At 37.4% G+C, this 21,043-nt stretch overlaps 1 protein-coding gene across 3 annotated transcripts in view; it reads left to right on the forward strand.

The window, feature by feature from the left end:
• Positions 1-21,043, forward strand: part of LOC150092169 (uncharacterized) — a 300,320-nt gene that overhangs the window by 168,010 nt on the left and 111,267 nt on the right. For all 3 annotated transcript variants that reach the window (XM_090415233.1, XM_090415231.1, XM_090415232.1), the window contains exon 12: positions 12,576-12,624. In XM_090415233.1, coding sequence (XP_090271359.1) covers positions 12,576-12,624 — 49 coding nt within the window. The remainder of the gene's footprint in view (positions 1-12,575; positions 12,625-21,043) is intronic.

Here is a 21,043-nt window from a genome sequence, read left to right on the forward strand (position 1 = left end):
CCTCTTTCAAGAAAGTGCCCCCTCCCCCATACACCACTTGGCTGATACTTATCTGATAACTATTCACCTATCCAACTCACTAGTCTATCATCCAATCTCATCTGCTTCAGTTTAGTGACCAACTTGTGGTGGCAATCTATCAAAAGCCTTTGCAAAATCTAAGTATGTCACTGTACAAGGGGTGGGGGAGGCTGGAAAGTTCTAATAAACACCTAGACAAAAATTAAAGCAACTGATATAACCACAAGAAAGAACATGCCATTTTTGTAGAGTTATGAAGATAACTTCTGTTCTTGAATTCTTATATCCTTGTGTGTTCTTACTTGTGGTTATATTAGTTACTTTAATATCTTTTTTGTCTAGGTGTTTATCAGAACTTTTGGACCCCCTCATATATGCATCTCCTTGTCCAAAAAATTTGGCACAACAAGTTGCCGAATGCTTATAATACATAAGCAAATTTGTAAAGCATGACCTCCATTTAACAAACCCATGCTGACAAGCACAAAGAATACCACTGTTATCAACCCACTTTTGTATCCTATATCTCACCAACATCTTCAATACCTTTGTTGCCTTAGCTTATCACCACCACCACCACCTTTGAGAACTTAGACAATTTTGCATTCCTTCCACTCCTTTGGGACTTGTGCTGTTGGTCTCTTACACTACTACTACTACTACTACTACTACTACTACTGTTTCTATTGTGAAGCACTTCAGTCTTTTCAATATTACTTTCCTGATCTTTGACTTCACCACTTACTTCAATCCACCAAGGCTGATGCTCACTCCTTGGAACATTCCCTTAAGATTGTTGCCTTATTGTGGTGAAAATTTATCAATTTTCACCACAATAAGGCAACAGGACTTGATAACATCTAGCTTACTTAACTCCTCATATTCCTCTTGCTCACTCAGTATTAAGTCTTCTCTCATTTTATTCTCTACACTTGAGCTTCTGATTTCACATTGAGGATGAAACACCCTGATGAACTGCTCACTTGAACACCTCAACTATGTCCTCTGAAGCAGTCAACAATCTCCCACTTTTATCCATTAACAGTATCTTACCATAATCATTCTTCTTTCTACTTTCCATGTATCAAAAAAACTCATGTGGGTTTTTATTGACCTAACTTGCTAATTTTTACTTGTACTTCACTTTTGTTATCCTTACCAACTGAGTTGCTCTCCTGACCTGCTCTTTATACTCTTCATGCAACTGATTAACCATTATTCATCTTGTGCTGCCTACAAAGTGCTTTCTTCTTCTTCCAGTTTTCATGATTAATCCTCTCATTCATCCATTTTACACCTACCTACCTTTTTCCCTCCTTTACATACTGCTTGAGATAGTTGTTCCTCAAGAACTGAAGATATGAATTTTTCTTATTCCCAAGTGCTATCTCTTCATTCCAATCTGTACTGCCATAATTAAAATCACCCATAATAATTATCCTTTCCTTGTTCACTAACTGAAGTTGTGTATACATTTCTTCATCACCACCCTCCAAATTCCCTGGCTTATAGTAGCAACATCTAACTAAATATCTCTTCCTGTCAACCACCTCACACCACACCACACTGCCTGAACCATTGCCACTATTTCTTTCTTTCATGTCTACCTTATGTGGACATAATTCCCCCCTGCTATTATTAGCAGCACTCCCCTCTCCCTTCTTGTCCTTTCTATCCTCACTAAAAATACTGTATCCTTCTATTTCTATTCCCATTAGTATATCATCTTCATTATACTGATAGGAATAGAAATAGAAGAATACAATATTTCACTTATTTCAATGATTTGATCGATCAGTGAAACAATTTCACTGATCAGTGAAACAATTTCACCGATATGTATGTACAGGGATGATCAGAACAGAAGTGGAATAGATCAGGATGTGAGTGGGACAGTTGTGACTAATAAATATTTACATTTGTAAATAAATACAGTTTATTTACAAATGTAAATATTTATTAGTCTCAACTGTCCCACTCACATCCTGATCTATTCCATTTCTCTTCTGATCATCCCCGTACATACATACATACATACATTTACTACTTCTCCTAACATCCGCTCTGCCTATGCCATGTCTCCCTATCAACCTGGGCTCCTCTCTTTTCCCCCTGTTCCTCTTGCATTCCTGTTCTCTCTTCATCTCTTACACTACTACTACTACTACTGATTCTATTGTGAAGCACTTCAGTCTTTTAAATATGACTTTCCTGATCTTTCACTTCACCACTTACTTCAGATCTCTTGCTTTCATCACACACACACACTGCACTTTCATCTAGCAACAGTTTCTCCAGTTCACTCACTCTGAAGCCATTCAAGTGCAATCCATCATGTCTGTATAATTCCATTCTTCCCTCAAATACATGCCATGTAACATCCACAAACTGCACTCCCTTCTCTTCACAGAGCAGTAAATAAATGTTGTAATCTCAACTTTTCAATTCTGTAATTGGAAAATCCATCAATCATTCCATGTTTAAATTTCTGTAGCTGTCACTTATTCATGTCAAAGTTTCTGGAACAGGAAACTACAGTAACCACTGGAATGTAAATAAATAATTTACTAACTAAAATTAATCATTTACAGCTGACACTGCACTTCCTATTTTGCTACTGCTCAAGTAAAATTCTCATATGCACAATTGCATATGAGATTTGCAATCCCATATTGCATTTTAAAGTGAGGCCACTGCAATACTTAAAAATGCAAGCACTCCATGAAGCAGCAGCTCCAAAGGAGAAAATGCAGCTCAGAAAAATTTAAAACTAAATCAAAACAATAATAGTGAAAGCAGATAAGGGCCATGCTATGGTGATCACAAACATAGTCAACTACAATAATAAACTATCTTATTTACATTGAAACAATTGTTATCCAATACTGCAACTTACTTGTCCACATTAAAAATCCCTACAGTATCAGTTGAAAACAAAACTTTAAGCCAGCTACAAAGCATTACAAGTTGGCCTACTGAAACTGTGTCCAAACTAAAAATTTTTATCTGCATACACCAAGACTATATGGGCTAACTGAGGTCTATAAACCTGAATCCTCATTGCTCCCCCCCCCCATCATGGATGCCATAAATTGTTCCCCCTATAAACTAGCAAAACACTTGGCATATGAACTCAACAAAAACATTGGCAAGATTTCTTATATAAAAAACTCCACAAACTTTAAAAGCACTATACAAAACCTTCAATTAGAGGAGAACGACCACTCAGTAAGCTTTGATGTGTAGTCCCATTTTACAAATGTTCCAGTAGACAACACACTAGTCCTCCTGTGCAAAATTTATCCCCCTGGCATTTGCGAGCTGCCTTAAATCGAGGTATTTGAGCTGGAACAGCCAGTTTTTTAAGCAAATTAAAAGTGTAGCAATGGGCTCCACACTTTCATCCATATTGTGAACATATACATGGAATCATTTGAATCTTTGGCACTTAATTTTGCCCCCCCCCCTTCAAGCCAAAAGTATGGTTAAGAGATATAGATGATATCTTTGCTATTTGGTTGCATGGCCCACAGGCTTTGTCTAACTTTGTCCATTTTCTCAATAATATCCATCCTGAAATTAGTTTCACCATGGAACTTCCACCCCCAACACACACACACACACACACACACACACACACACACACACACACACACACACACACACACCAAGGAAGATGTACATGCCAGTTCACGCCACCATCATGCCCAGAAATTTGGGGAATTTTCAATGCTTTAGCCTCTAGGCCAGAGCAAATTTAATCATCAGGATAAGTACTGTACCTGGAACAGGCTGTACTCACATTATTCCAGCAAAATGGATACAACAAATCCTCTAGCCAAACTCCTTAAAATTATTTATTATTATTATTATTATTATTATTATTATTATTATTATTATTATTATTATTCAGGCCATTATGGGGTCAAAGGACTCATCGTGGGAGGTCCTTCCTAGGAAACACAAAGTCTATCATACCACTCATTGACCATTCTTGCTCTCACCACTTTTTCAGGCAATGCATTCCATGGTTCAACCACCCTCCATGCAAAGAAGCCACTTCTCACTTTCTTGCTCACACCTTCCCTTTGCAACTTCCAGGGATGGCCCCTTGTCATCGTTCTTTCCTACTGCTCCACCAAGTGAAAGAACTCCCTAGTGTCTACCCTGTAACTGCCTCTCAACAGTTTAAAAGTCTCGATCATATCACCTCTCCTTCTTCTAACTACCAAACTCTGCAGTCAACATTCCCTCAGCTGATCCTCATAACTAACAGTGTGCAGTCCTGAAACCATCTTTGTTATCTGCCTTTCTATTCTCTCCACAATTAATTTATTCCCTTCAAATCCCAGGTACCAATTCTGAGAACAATAGTCTAAGTGTGGTCTGATCAGGGTCTTATATAACGGAACGATAACTCTTTTATCTCTGCAGGCCAGTGTCCTTCTCATTATTGCAGCAATCCTCTGGGGTTAACTTCACTACCTTTGCAATATATTCCCTGTATTTCAGTTTTTTCTGTCAATCATCACCCTAGATCTCTTGTCTCCCCTACTTCCTCCAGTACAGCTCCTCCAAACGAGTATGTGGCTTCCCATCGATGTATCCCAAACTTCAAGACTTTACATTTTGCATTAAACCAATACCCCATTCGCCCATCTGTCTAGTTCATTCAAATCCTTTTACAGGGCTGCCACATCTGCACTATTACTAATAACCCTTCCCAACTTCAGATCATCTGCAAACAACTGAATTTACCCCTACAATCCATTCACAATATCATTGATATAAAGGTTAAACAATAAAAGTCCCACTACTGAGCCTGGGACCCCCACTTGTAACCTTCTGCCTCCTTGATATTGCCCCATCATACACAACTCTCTGATATTGGGCAGCCAATCCTGAATCCAGTTGACCAACCTGACATCTAAACCCATGTGCTGTAACTTAAATATCAGCTTATCATGTGGCACCATGTCAAATGCCTTTTGAAAATATTCAAAAATCCAAAAAAATGGCAGTTTATGCCTTTCACTCATCAACTGCTCTAGTCACTTTATTATAAAAGGCAATCATATTACTAAAGCAAGAGCACTCCTTAACAGATCCATGTTGGCTCTCACAGATAACATTACCCACATCTGCCCAATGCTGTATATGGTCTCTCAGTAATTTCTCCAAGATCTTTACAACTACTGATGAAACACAAACTGGCCTATAGTTAGACACATCCAGTCTGCTACCGCCCTTATGCAATGGCACTATCTTCCCTTCCTTCCATTCCTTGGTACCTTTCCCATAGCAAAGACTTTCATTGAAAACCGAGATCAACAGAGCTGTCAGTTCTTTAGCACATTCTCACAAAACCCGTGATGAAATACTATCTAATCCCACAGCTTTACTGACATCCAGGGTACTCAATATTTGGAACACACTCTCCTCTTGCACCTCTAAACCTCGAACCTGCCCTCTCCCTCTAGTATTAAAATTTACTTCTCCAGGATGAAATTCTTCAATAAAGTGTTTATTGAACAAATAAACTCCTCGGCATCAGTCACTTTATTCCCATTTTTATTCCACAATGTCATTCTTCCACAATCATTTCTCCTCCTACTGGAAACATAGCTAAAAATTTCCCTAGATCTTTGGATCATAGTGTCAGTCTTTTCTCATATTCCAGTTTTGCCTTCCTTACCATATTAGTCACTCTCCTGGCTTGAGTCTTATATTCTTCATGCATTTGCTCTCCACCCCCTCTCCTTATATCTATTCCATAACCTCTTTTTTTCACCTGCATTTTCTGTTTGATATTGTTTGTCATCCACTTTACAACAAATCTTGTCCTCTTCTTCACTCGTGGAATACAGCTTACTATTGCTGCCAACAAATATTTCTTCACAATTTCCCACACACTAAAGATATCCCGGCCTTCCAATTCTGCCCTCCATGGAACTGCCCCAAGTTGATATTTAAGACTATTATAATCACCTGCCTTATAATTCCACATATGTTCCCTTTTCTTTGATGCTCCTACATGTCTATTCATCTACCAAGTCAAAACCACATGATTGCTCTCTCTCTCTAACTGGGTGGAGAGATGTCATCTCAGTTATTACCAGCTCTTCTGATGCAGTGACCAAATCCAATACTCTTGAATATCTTGTTCCCTCTATTACATGTTGCCTAAGACATCTGTCCCTCAGGAATTTGAAAAATTCCATTCCCTTATTACTACTATATGCATTTTCCTCTTCCCAACTTATACTGCTGTAGTTAAAATCTCCTATAACAATCATTCTTCTTGCACTTGCCAAGCTCAACTGTGTAATTATCACCTGTTCCCCACCCCCTCTGTGCTCCTTGGCTTGGCTCAACACCCCAGTAAATATCCTGTCTTGCCCACCTCTAGCTCACACCATATTGTTTCAAAACCATTAGTGTCACTGCCTTCCAAAGCCTCTTATGTCCTTTTAGACGACATAAGTCATCACTTATCATAAGTAGTACTCCACCACTGCATTTTCCCTTCCTATCCTGCCAAAAAATGCTGTATATCCTGCTACTTCTATTCATGTTGTTATATCATCTTCTGCGAACCACATCTCAGAGATCCTAATAATCTTTTGACAGGCTGATGCTATCCACGCCACCAATTCATCTCCTTTATTCCAGATACTCCTTGTATTAGCATAAAGCATAAAAATGTCACTACTTCTATACCTATCATTATCTCCTCCAGACTCCACTGGACTCAGTGTTACCTGATGTCGTCCTCCTTCCCATAAGCACCTATTCCCACAAGAGGCTACCCCTGCTGCCATTCACCCTGGGAATTCTAGTTTCCCTGCATTGATGCACCGACTCATTCAGAAAACAGCAATCTCGCTAGGTGCCTACATCCTACCTCATTCAAATGCAAGCGGTCTCTTGTATACAGCTCCTTTCTGTCCTCAAATGCCCTCCAAACATCCATATGTTCCAATCCTCTCATCTGACTATTATGCTATTCATTATTACTGCTCTTCTACTCAGCTTGTCATTATCATACCTGGGTAACACACACATGCACACACTATCTTTCCTCTCTGCATTTTCTTTTGTACAACCTCCAGCATGAATCTCAGATCTCTTGCCACCCGATTTACATTGCCTCTCAAGTCATTCGTGCTCACCATCACAATCATCTCATCCACACTTTCATCCCACTTAATTGCCATAGCTACACTTTCTATCATTCCTCCAGGCAAACACTCCTCTGGAATCCCTTGCACACCACGGATCATCTCCATACATTATACCTCTTACCACCCTGTTCCTTGATTACTCACCTGCATCCCTCTCTCTCTCTCTCTCTCCTCTAACCCTTTCTCTCTCTCTGTTCCCCTACTTACCTGCTGTCCTGTCATCACACTATCCTTTGTTCCCAGCACTCCCTCGCATTCTTCTCATTCCCTCTCTCCAACTGTTTTCAGTCTCTCCTCTTCTATCATTCCCATAACTATCTCTCATTTCCTCTCTTCTACTGTTTCTATTCTCTTCTCTCTCATCATTCCCATAACTATCTTTCATTCCCTCTCTTCTACTCTTTCTATTCTCTCCTCTTCTATCATTCCCATCACTATCTCTCATTTCCTCTCGTCTACTGTTTCTATTCTCTCATTCTCAAAATTCTCTCTCACTCCTACTCTGATTCGCCTAATCTCATCTTTCATACTTCTCATCTCACTCCCTAAACATTCCTCCTTCTCTTTCAGCTCATCTATCTCTTCTCTCTCTCTCTCTCTCTCTCTCTCTCTGCAAGTTAGCCATTCTTGCTCACCATTCATCCTTCCAATCAAGACAATTGTCTTGATTAGGAGGGGATGAATGGCTTTACAAGAAGACTTGAATAAATTGAGCGGTTGTGCATGGGAATGGGGATGCGAGTTCAATGTTGTAAAATGTAAGGTTTTAAAATTTGGGAAACAAAAACAGGATGTAGAATTTATGCTTGGATGGGAACATATTATTTATTTATTATTATTTATTTTTGTTCTTAAAAAAGATCAACAAATCCCCAAACCCCAAAGCGGTCTATACATACTCTATATCTCTACCGTACATCAAATGCATATCAGATAAACTGACCACAGAATCAGAAAAATCGCCTAACCACAGAATTAGAAATATACAAACCTCTAAACAAAATATCTATCTGCTTAAGACAATTAAGAATTGCCTAAACCTGACCCTCCCTCTTTCCAATGCATCTACAGCATCCCCTGGTCAAGAAAAAAAGAACACAAAAAATACAAGTGGAATGGAGAATTGAAAAGCAGGCTATCTCAACATGCCATAGACTTCATAGGATGGAAGAAAGCCAGGCTACTTTACAAATCTCATTTAAAATCAGAGCGACTGTTCCTGGAAGCTGCAAAGTTCTACACAAAACAGTTAACTACAACAGAATGGACTGTATGATTTTAAACAGATTTTGGTACACTTTCCTATCTACCCATCTGCATTAACAACAGAAATCACCACAGAGAGCACCACTCTTGCCCTCCATGCACATGAGGGCAAAAGAAACTAAAAATAACTTGTTATCAAGTTATTTTTAGTTTCTGTTTTCACTGAGTGTGTAGTGTTAAATTGCCTCTGATAATGCTAGCTTAAGCTAGCGAAATATTGGCTTTAAATAATTTTTAGTTAGTAAATTATTTTTATTATTATTTATTAATATTATTTATGTCCGAACAATTCTGTCCAGTTTGGTGGCACTTGTTGTGATTTGGTTTTCAGGTCCTCTTTTATTTTGTCTATCCATCTAATTCTGGGCCATCCTTTGGATCTTTTACCTTCCATCGTTGTATTCAGGGCTTTAGATGGTAGTCTTTCTGTTCCCATTCTGGTCACATGGCCAAACCATTGCAGTCTTCTTTCTTGGATTTTGTCTATTATTGTTATTTCTTGTTTTAGTCATTTCCTTATGTCTTCGTTTCTTAGTCGATCCAACAGAGATACTCCAAGTAATCTTCTTAACTAATCCATTTCAGTAACTAATCATTTTTTCTCTTCAGCTTTTTTGAGATTCCAGCATTCACTTCCATAGAGGAGTATTGGGAGGACCATTGTTTTGGACTCTCCCAGGACAGACGAAAGTGGAAAGAGTTCATTCGGCCTCTTCATTATCCACATAGATGATGGAAGAGAGAAGAAGATTATTTATGTGGGGACTCCATGGAGTCAAAAGACTCATTGTTGGAGACCCACTCTATCCATTAACCCATCTACATCTCCTTAATACATCCCACTCCCTGCCACCAAATCGGAGACTGGCTATCTGATAAGTATCAGCAAGTTGTGTATGGGGAAGCAATATCCCAGAAAAGGAAAGTCACTAGTGGGGTACCTCAGGAGTCTGTTTTAGGGCCATTACTATTTAATTTGTATGTTAATGATAAATGATATTGGCAAAGATTTGGATGAAGATATTCAATTGTTTGCAGATGGTGCAAAATTGGGACGAACTATGAAAAGTAGAGATGTTGTGCCCTTACAAGAAGACTTGAATGGATTGAGTGGTTGGGCACGGGAATAGGGATGCGAGTTCAATGTTGCAAAATGTAAGGTTTTAAAATTTGGGAAACAAAGACAGGATGTAAAATTTTTGCTTGATGGGGATATATTGTCGGCGGTGGAGGAAATAAGAGATCTTGGGGTGATAGTGAATAAGGATCTGAAATTTAGGGGACACATTGCCAAAATTGTGAAGACAATGCAAAGGCTTCTGGGAATGTTATGGAGGACGTTGACTTGTAGAAGTAGGGAGATTCTTATTCCATTGTATAAGGCTTTGATTAGGTCACACATGGACTACTGTGCCCAAATTTGGTCACCTGTTTTTCAGAAGGACGAAGAGGTTAGAAAGTCCATAACTACAGTTGCTTTTCCCTTGTCAGTTTTGCAACTGTAGTTATGAACTAAGCAAATTACAGAAGAAAACTTTCCCTTTTGCTTCGAGATCACTCCACATATCAAGAAATTGATTATAATACAACCAAAGGCTGGAAAGGGTCCAGAGGTGACTGACTAAGGTAGTTTCTGACCTCTGGAATGTTGAATATGAAGAAAGATTGAGAAGATGCAATTTACAGAGTCTAGTGGATAGGAAGGAAGAGGGGAGATATGATACAGACCTACAAGTTAGAAGGGGTTGTTAGAGGATCAATGTTGGAGAGGTTCTACAGAAAACAGTGGGAGATCAGGGAAGAACCAGAGTTGTGAATGATTGGAATGTGCCTTGCCTGAGAGTGTGGTGTCTACAGAGAATTTGAATGTGTTTAAGGCATGGCACGATAAGCTGTGTGTATGATAAAAGGACCTCCTAGATGAGTTGTTGACTCCATGAGGTCATAGGTAATAATAATAATAATATTAAACCTATTCACTGTTGGAGCACTCACAACCACCTTTGGCAATCCATTCCACTCATTCACCACTCTCTAAGAAAAGAACATAGTCCCTACATCCTTACTTAGGGGGACACATTCTTAGACAGCTTCCAAGTGTGGTCCTTTGTTTTTCCCTACTCCCCATATACTGAAAAATTTCTTTTGTGTTAATCTTATAGTATCTTTTTAGTAACTTATAAGTTTGTATCATATCCCCCCTCTTAGCTAAACCCTTCATTCCACATATCCTCAATCCATCTTCACAGACAACATTCCATAGACCTGTCACCAGCTTGGTCACTCATCTCTGAATCCTACCACCTCCCAATCCCCAAGAAATACAGGTGATCAAATCTGTGCACAGCAGTCAACATGTGGCCGAATCATAGCCTTATAAAGAGGGATAATGACCTTCCTATCTTTACTTGTTACTGTGCTCTTCAGCATCCAAGTAATTCTCTGAGCTATTTTGCGAACTCTTGCAATATGTCCTCTGAATTTCAAATCTCTATCCAGCATCACCCCCTAGATCCTTAGCCTCATCAATTTCCTGTAAACTAGTATCATCAATATAATATGAAATGTGTAATCTTTTCATCCTAAAGTGCATTACCTTACATTTTACAATGTTGAATTGATAACCTTTGCCCACACTGCCAATTTATTTAAATTATCTTGTAAGATATCTACATCACCTTTATTATTATTATTATTATTACCACCCCAAGACCTCATGGAGTCAAAGACTCATCTGGGAGGTCCTTTTATCACACACACAGCTCATCATACCGTGTTTTAAACACACTCAAACTCTTTGCAGACACCACATTCTCAGGCAAGGCATTCCAATCATTCACAACTCTGCACAAAAAAACCTGCCTCTCACTCCCCTACTCACACCCTCTTTATACAGTTTCCAGGGATGACCCCTGGTTCTCCCCTGATCTCCGACTATTCTCTGTAAAACTTCTCCAGCATTGATCCTATAACAACTCCTTACCAACTTGTAGGTCTCTATCATATCTCCCCTCTTCCTCCTGTCCACCAGACTCTGCAAATTACATCTTTTCAATCTTTCCTCATACTCGACATTCCAGAGGTCAGAAACTACCTTAGGCAGTCTCCTTTGGACCCTTTCCAACATCTCTTCATCCTTCTGAAAACCCGGTATCAACTATTGCCCTCCCTAGTTTTGCATCATCAGCAAATAACTGAATGTCTCCCTTCAAATCTTCTGCTATATCATTAATCTACAAATTAAAGAGTAGTGCTCGTAGTACAGAGCTCTGGGGCACTCCACTGGTCACCCTCATTTGCCTTGTTCCACTCCCCTCTGATGTCTGTCTATGAGTCATTCCCCTATCCATGCCACCAGCCTCATATACATTCCCATTTGTTCCAACTTATATAATAGTTTTCCATGCAGTATTCTGTCAAATGCCTTTGCAAAGTCCAGCAGTACCATTATTTATTTACATTCCAGTGTCTACATAGTTTTCTGATCCAGAAACTCTGACATGAATACCATCAATCATTCATTCTAGAATATTGAAGGCTATGCAGTTACTTATGACATTTAGTTTGATTGTCATAAGTAAACATATAAATGTTATTTAAGTGTTTTAATAAAAAAGTTCGTTTTATATTATTCCATGGTCCAACCACCACTAACGCAAAAAAAGCCACTTGTTACTCTCTTCCTCACCACTTCCTTTCACGACTTCAAAGGATGGCACCTTGTCCTTGTTCTTTCCCTTTATTCTACAACACAAAAAATCTCCCTAGGTCAGTCTGATAAATAGCTCTCAACAACTTAAATATCTGAATCATATCATTCCTCTTTTTCTATCTACCAAACTCTGCAGTTTGGTAAATAGAAGTCTGATAGAAGATCGATAGATAGTCATAGCAAATTTGATTAGATTTACTTTAAATTAACAATAAAATAATGATTAATATCAAAACTTGATATCTTTGCCCACTAATGGTAACATTTTACATTACATTATGCTTTTACTTTATATTACAGTTATCATTAGTTAAGAGTTTATAATTATTATTATTATGAAATAATAATTGAAGTAAGTTAATATTTTTCACTATTTTTAATTATTATTATAGATATATCCAAAGTTAGCTGCATTTAAAGGAACACAGTGTTCAGAAACTGGTAAGCTATTTTTGTGAATTAGGCAATTTTTATTATTTGCATATTTTGAATAAAACTATAATTTTTGTTAATTTTACTTATTTAAGAATAATTGGACTGTCAATATTTATGACTGTATGTATATATTTGCTGTATATGTATACAGATATACAGCAAAGTTAATTATAAAAAAATAAGAAAATCTTCTAACACACATTTCTGTTTCCCCAAACATTCCTAGCTTTTAGGTAAAAGATGACACAAGAACATGGCACAGAGCTACTGCCCGTCATTTCTAATCTTACCTAATTCTTGACATACTTGTTCAATAAATAAATCAAAGCTGTCATTAACTTCTTGAAATGTTCCATTAAAACACCTGATGATATGTCAAGTCCTATTGCCTTATTAACATCAAGTTTATTTAATTTCTCATATATTTCCTGCTAATTTATAAGCACTTCTCCGCCTCCTCCTACCTCTTCATTCAAGCTCTGCATGATATTGCACATATGAAGATAAAATACTTTGAACTATTCGTTACATACTTCTTCACTCCATCATTTTCTCATCACATCTTCACTTTATATATTATGCTTGATTACCTGTCATGTTTCACTTGGCTTCATAGAAACCTAATTAATGCTATGATAGGACATTTAATTCTAAATATATAATCTTTTATGTTTGTAAATTGCATGTATTCTCTGTCCATTTCGTCTGTCCTGTAAGATGAAAAACCTAAGTTTCTAGAAGGGAAATTTTTATCACTTTTATATGAGGCTGGCTGTCTCACCTTTAGTTGAAAAATCCTTATAGAGTCCTTTTCCTTCTGAACAGGATTTGAACACAGGTATTTCAGCAAAGGAGCACTGTCATTACTGACTGAGATATGGAGCTTCTCTATCTTAATTATCATTCTACAGCCAGCCATACTTTCTTCTTACAAACCACCTAAAAATAATCCCAGAGAGTAATGAAGCCTGATTAAGTAATTGCTGATCCTACTGTTCTTTTGATTTCCTTATCAGATGGATCACATTTCTTGCCTGTTCTTCATTCTCCCCAAATAAATGATTATTGCTTTCCACTTTATACAGCTTCTTCCAGATTGCATGGCTAATATAACCATTTATCCATTTCATAACTTAATTTCCTAAGTGTTTTAGAATTCATTCAGGCATTGCTATTAAATAGTTCTTCAACTAGTGATCAAGCAGCATTGATCTCTCCTTTCCATCATTCTCTACATTTAATTTTATAGTTCTAAGCTGTCTCCTAAGCTTTTCGTAATCACTAGTCTTGTAAATCCACATGTACCCTTGACTTGTAGAAGTTTCATAGGACCAGTCTCCACCCAAGTGATCACCTCATGGACACCCCGTGCTAGATGGAGGCAGATTCAATACTTTATTTCCAATAACATCCTTGTCAAATCGAAATCTCTGTATACTTGTGCACTTTCTGTGATAGACTGCTTCACATAGGTGTCTGTCAGAGCTCTAGAAATTTATTCTCCTTAAATCCTAGATGTCATCTTTTCATTCCAATTGGCATGAAAAGATGATTTTCATGCCAATTATAACATTTCAATAATTAAAATGATCTATAATTATCATCCCTCTCTTTTTCACTACACCAATTTGCTTATAAATTTTTTTGTCACATTCAGGACATATTCAGTTCTGGTGTAACATTCCATTAAGAGGCGGTAGAGACAGTAGTGACACACACACACACACACATATATATATATATATACACACAGTAAAACCCCGAAGTTACGCGGTAGGTGAGACCAACAAAAAGCGCGTAAGTCGAATTCGCGTAACTCGGGGTATAATTTTGCATGTAATTTATATATACAAACATACAATTCGGGCCAAAGGTTTACAAAAACCTTTGTAAACCTTTGGTTTACAAAGGTAGATTCGTCTGATAGATTTGGTAGATTCGTCTGATAGATTTGGTAGCTTCGTCTGATGACATAATGTAGTTTTCTTGTCACGCAAAATTTCTTCAGAGCAAGCTAATGATATTTTTATTCCTTGCCTTGCAGCTACAATTCGTTCCTCATTAGAATCTATGTCCTCCAAAATCTGTAAACCTTTCCTTTATGATTATTCTTACTGTGGATTCCTGTAGATCGAACTTCTTTGCTAGCTCACAAATTTTCATTCTGCCTTCAAAATCCTTAACAGGTTTGTAGACTATAAAAATCGTGTATGAATGTGGAGACCTTGCGAAACACGTCAGTGCTTGTTCACAGCATGTGTGACACTGGCGAATGTGGCCGGCGCCTGAAAGATACGACTAGTGGTGAGGCGTGAAGCGGGACGGGAATACATACATGTAAGAAAGCACATAACTCCGGATTCATGTAAGTCGGGGTATGATTGTGTATATATACAGGGTGGTTCAAAAGTCCAGATGCAAACTTAGGGGTAGAGAACAAAATCAACCATATTCACATAGGAAAGCATGACGGAAACGCCACCGAAAGTGATAGATGGCACTGTTTGCCAGCACTCCAGGTGATCAATTAGGACTTCCTCATTCAAGCTTTCGACATCGTACAAAGAACATGCGGCGTTTTATGAACACTGAGATGGCAGACATGCACCTCGTTTATGGGTTAGCTGATGGTAATGGATGAGCTGATGTATGAATGTATCGTGAAAGGTAACCAAACAGACGTGTACTGCATCAACCAAATATTTGCGCATTTGCATCAGAATTTGTGTGACTATGGATCATTCAAGGATCATAGGCATGATAGTTGGCGGTCACGATCGACATGAAATCCTGTCATGAAAGAGGAGATGCTGCATGCAATGGACAATAATCCAGAGACAAGCACATGTGCCGTTGCCTCTGCTATAGGAGTATCTCGATCCAGTGTATTGTGCGTTTTGCACTCTGAGTCCTTACATCCATTTCATCTGCAACAGAGTCCAGTTACTGATGGCCGAAGATTATCCTCGACATGTGGAATTCGCGCAGTGGTTTCTGCAGAAAAGTGCCGTAGACCCAGATTTTCCAACTTCTGTTTTGTTCACAGATGAAGCTTCATTTACCCTCGAAGGGTCTTCAATCACCACAATGCTCATGTGTGGGCCAATGAGAACCCACACACTGTGCGATCGCATGCTGCACAACAACAACGCTTCACCATTAATGTATGGGCAGGTATCATCACTGACTGTTTAGTCGGCCCATACCTGTCCACCCCGACTGGACTCCCAGAAGTATCGGACCTTTCTGGAAGAAGTTCTCCCGGATTTAGAAATGCCAATGACTCTGTGACAGAAAATGTGGTTCCAGCACGATGAGGCTCCAGTCCATTTTGGCATTTCTGTGCATCAGTATTTGGACAGGTCCTTTGACTTTGAGGCTCGATGGATTGGGCATGGTGGACCCTTTGCATGGCCCCCACTCACCTGATTTATTGAGCATTGATTTCTTTCTATGGGGGGGGGGGACCTTAAACCCATGGTATACGAAACACCTGTTGCCTCTGACATGGACCTTGTGGCAAGAATCGCCATCACTGCTGCTAATATCTGGGAAACTCCAGATATTTTCGAAAATGTATGGCAATCAATGCGTCATCGAGGCACGCATCACTGCTAATGGTAATAACTTTGAGCACCTGATGTGAAACTATATGATGAGCGCCTGATGTGAAACCATTTATGGACCCTTAAAGCCATGGTGTATGAAATACCTGTTGCCTCTGACATGGACCTTGTTTCAAGAATCGCCATTGCCGCTGCTAATATCCGGGAAACTCCAGGTATTTTCAAAAATGTACAGCAATCAATGCATCGTCGGTGTCAGGCATCCATCACTGCCAATGGTCATAACTTTGAACACCTGATGTGAAACCATATTATATATCCAACTACTATTGAACTGTTCAGTTATGCCTAATAAAATTTTTTACACTACTTACTGCCTTGTGTTATTTCTGTATCTTTGTGTCCCTGTTAGTACCTTCTGGTGGTGTTTCCGGTCATGCTTTCCTATGTAAATATGGTTGATTTTGATGTTCTCTACGTGGAATTTTGAACCACCCTGTATGTGTGTGTATATATGTGTATATATATATATATATATATATATGAAGAATTGAATGACTAGAACCGATATTTAAGTAAAAAGGTTTTAATAAAAAAACACTTTTCAATAAAAAAACAGCCTTCATCAGGTGACATTATAAAAGAAAGAAAAAAGAAAAAACACTAAACACTGAAGGTTAAAAGACTATGAAAAACATAGACAGTCTCTATACATAATTAGCATGAAAAGGTTGTAGTTGTATTTAAAGCTGTACTTTCGTTTGTTGCATTGGGAGAGTGCGTGCTTGCAGCATCACGTGAACGCCAGTATATAATTACAGCTGAATGACTATCTGGGAGGTTGTAGCTCAAGTTATTATTTAGATGAACAGGATTGAAGATGATTTCTCTAGATTCCACAATTTTTCTCTCTAGCTCATCATTGCAACGGAAGATGTTAGTAGATTTTTTCCAGCAGACTTTGTGACTTTGGTTTTCATCATTAGGATTAGCCGAGAAAAGGATATAACTAGATAATGCACTGGCTCACTGTCTCTTGTAAGTAACGTCCCTCATGTGTTCTTCCATACGCAATTTGTCTGTCTGCCCAAAATAAGGAATATCGCAATCACACAATATTTTATATACACCAGGGTATTTGAGTTGATGATGACAAGGTTTTGGGTGGCTTATTAAGAAATGGATCTTTGGAAGTGGAGTGAACAAGATTCTGATATTGTATTTTCTTAGAACTTTTGCTAATTTATGTGAAACTGTACTTATGTAAGGAATAGATATATTGCCTTTGAATCTATTTGTTACTTCTGAGTAATGTCTAGGAGGATTATGAAGGAATTTTTCAATGATTCTCTTGGAATATCCATTAACTTCGAAAGAAGTTTTCAGATGGTTTATTTCTGTAAGAAGTTCATTTGGGTCATCAAGAAGAGAACGGGCTCTATGTCCAAGGTGGAAATTATTCCAAGCTTATGAGGAGGGAAATGATGGGACTGACTATGCAGATATCTGTTGATATGTGTGGGCTTTCTATATATCGATATTTTGAGTTTACCAGAAGTGCGAGTCAGTTTGACATCAAGAAAAGGCAAGGAATTATCCGTTTCAAGCTCGGCAGTAAACTTAATACTTTGATGTCGGCTATTGAGATGTTCGAGGAAAACCATACGGGATTCATGTCCATGGCTCCAAATAATGAAGACATCATCTTCATAGTGTTTCCAAACTTTAGGTGTTAAAATAAAGGAAGAGATAGCCTTGGTTTCAAAATCCTCTAAGTAAATATTTGCGAGTAAAGGGGATAAACGATTACCCATAGCCAGTCCATGATTTTGTTTGTATATATTATCTTGAAATTTGAAGTAACCAGACCTGATGCAATGTGTAAGCAAGGCTAACTTTTTTTGGATAACTTGTCCTTGAGTAATGTTAGGACTTCATCTGTTGGGACATTAGTGAACAAAGAAGATATGTCCAAGCTAGCCATGATGTCATCTTCATTAACTGTAATATCCTTGATGTACGTAACAAATTCTGTAGTGTGCTTGTGAAAGGATGGTGACTTGCCTGAAAAACGTTTTAGGTATTTGGCAAGATATTTTGAAAGATTGTACGTCAGAGAATTGATACCTTCTACAATTGGGCATAATGGGGTGTTCTCTTTATGGATTTTAGGAACACCATATATGCGAGAAATTAACGGATGAAGTTCACTCCACTTCCAAAGATCCGTTTCTTAATAAGCCACCCAAAACCTTGTCATCATCAACTCAAATACCCTGGCGTATATAAAATATTGTGTGATTGTGATATTTCTTATTTTGGGCAGACAGACAAATCTGTTGAATTGCATATGGAAGAACACATGAGAGACATTACTTACAAGAAACAGCGAGCCAGTGCATTATCAAGTCATATCCTTTTCTTGGCTAATCCTAATAATGAAAACCAAAGTCACAAAGTCTGCTGGAAAAATCTACTAACATCTTCTGTTGCAATGATGAACTAGAGAGAAAAATCGTGGAATCTAGAGAAATCATCTTCAATCCTGTTCATCTAAATAATAACTTGAGCTACAACCTCCCAGATAGTCATTCAGCTGTAATCATGTACTGGCGTTCACGTGATGCTGCAAGCCCGCACTCTCCCAATAATGCAACAAATGAAAGAACAGCTTTAAATACAACTACAACCTTTTCATGCTAATTATGTATAGAGACTATCTATGTTGTTCATAGTCTTTTAACCTTCAGTGTTTAGTGTTTTTTTCTTTTTTCTTTCTTTTATAATGTCACCTGATGAAGGCTGTTATAGGCCGTAACTAGTAGTGTTTTAATATTAAAACCTTTTTACTTAAATCTTGGTTCTAGTCATTCAATTCTTCATAAAAATGTGTATGTTAACCGAGTTAATGATCATTCTTTCAAACACACACACACACACACACACATATATATATATTTTTAAAGAATTGAATGACTAGAACCGAGATTTAAGTAAAAAGGTTTTAATATTAAAACACCACTAGTTTCGGTTTGTAACAGCCTTCATCAGGTGACATTATAAAAGAAAGAAAAAAGAAAAAAAAAGAACAACTTAAATGTAAAAAGTAAAGGATTAAACTAAATTTATTAAACTTAAATGTAACTACAATGCTTTTTCATGTTAATTATGTACTGTAATTTTTTCCTGTGTTTCTCAGTTTTTTAAACTTCATTGTTTTTTATTGCTGTTTCCTATTTTTAAAAAACACCTGAAGAAGGCTGTCAAAAGCCAAAACTAGTAGTGTTATACCATTAAAACCTTACAATTATTCTCGGTTTCAGTCATTACATTCTCTTTATACAAATATATATATAAATGAATGATCATTAACTCAGTTAACATACATATTTTTTAAAAGAATTGAATGACTAGAACCGAGATTTAAGTAAAAAGGTTTTAATATTAAAACACTACTAGTTTCGGCTTGTAACAGCCTTCATCAGGTGACATTATAAAAGAAAGAAAAAAGAAAAAACACTAAAACACTGAAGCTTAAATAAACTAAGAACATCTTAGAGAGTCTCTATACATAATTAACATTAAAATGTTCTGGTTGTATTTAAAGCTGTTCTTTCGTTTGTGGTATTGTTGGGAAAGTATGTGCTAGTAGCATCTCAAGAACGCCAGTATATGATTACAGCTGAATGACTATCTGGGAGGTTGTAGCTCAAGTTATTATTTAGATGAACAGGACTGAAGATGATTTCCCTAGATTCTACGATTTTTCTCTCTAGTTCATCATTGCAATGGAAGATGTTAGTAGATTTTTCCCAGCAGACTTTGTGACTTTGGCTTTCATCATTAGGATTAGCCAAGAAAAGGATATGACTTGATAATGCACTGGCTCGCTGTCTCTTGTAAGTAATGTCCCCCATGTGTTCTTCCATACGCAATTCGACAAATTTGTCTGTCTGCCCAAAATAAGGAATATCACAATCACACAATATTTTATATACACCAGGGTATTTGAATTGATGATGACAAGGTTTTGGGTAGCTTATTAAGAAACAGATTTTTGGAAGTGGACATTACTTACAAGAGACAGCGAGCCAGTGTATTATCAAGTCATATCCTTTTCTCGGCTAATCCTAATGATGAAATCCAAAGTCACAAAGTCTGCTGGGAAAAATCTACTAACATCTTCTGTTGCAATGATGAACTAGAGAGAAAAATCGTAGAATCTAGGGAAATCATCTTCAGTCCTGTTCATCTAAATAATAACTTGAGCTACAACCTCCCAGATAGTCATTCAGCTGTAATCATGTACTGGCGTTCATGAGATGCTACTAGCACATACTTTCCCAACAATACCACAAACGAAAGAACAGCTTTAAATACAACCAGAACATTTTAATGTTAATTATGTATAGAGACTCTCTAAGATGTTCTTAGTTTATTTAAGCTTCAGTGTTTTAGTGTTTTTTCTTTTTTCTTTCTTTTATAATGTCACCTGATGAAGGCTGTTACAAGCCAAAACTAGTAGTGTTTTAATATTAAAACCTTTTTACTTAAATCTCGGTTCTAGTCATTCAATTCTTTTAAAAAATATGTATGTTAACTGAGTTAATGATCATTCATTTATATATATATTTGTATAAAGAGAATGTAATGACTGAAACCGAGAATAATTGTAAGGTTTTAATGGTATAACACTACTAGTTTTGGCTTTTGACAGCCTTCTTCAGGTGTTTTTTAAAAATAGGAAACAGCAATAAAAAACAATGAAGTTTAAAAAACTGAGAAACACAGGAAAAAATTACAGTACATAATTAACATGAAAAAGCATTGTAGTTACATTTAAGTTTAATAAATTTAGT

This window comes from Typopeltis vanoorti, unplaced genomic scaffold (assembly GCF_054136105.1).
Source record: "Typopeltis vanoorti isolate ZY-2024b unplaced genomic scaffold, IOZ_Tvanoo_1.0 HiC_scaffold_24, whole genome shotgun sequence".
NCBI classification, from domain to species: Eukaryota; Metazoa; Arthropoda; class Arachnida; order Uropygi; family Thelyphonidae; genus Typopeltis; species Typopeltis vanoorti.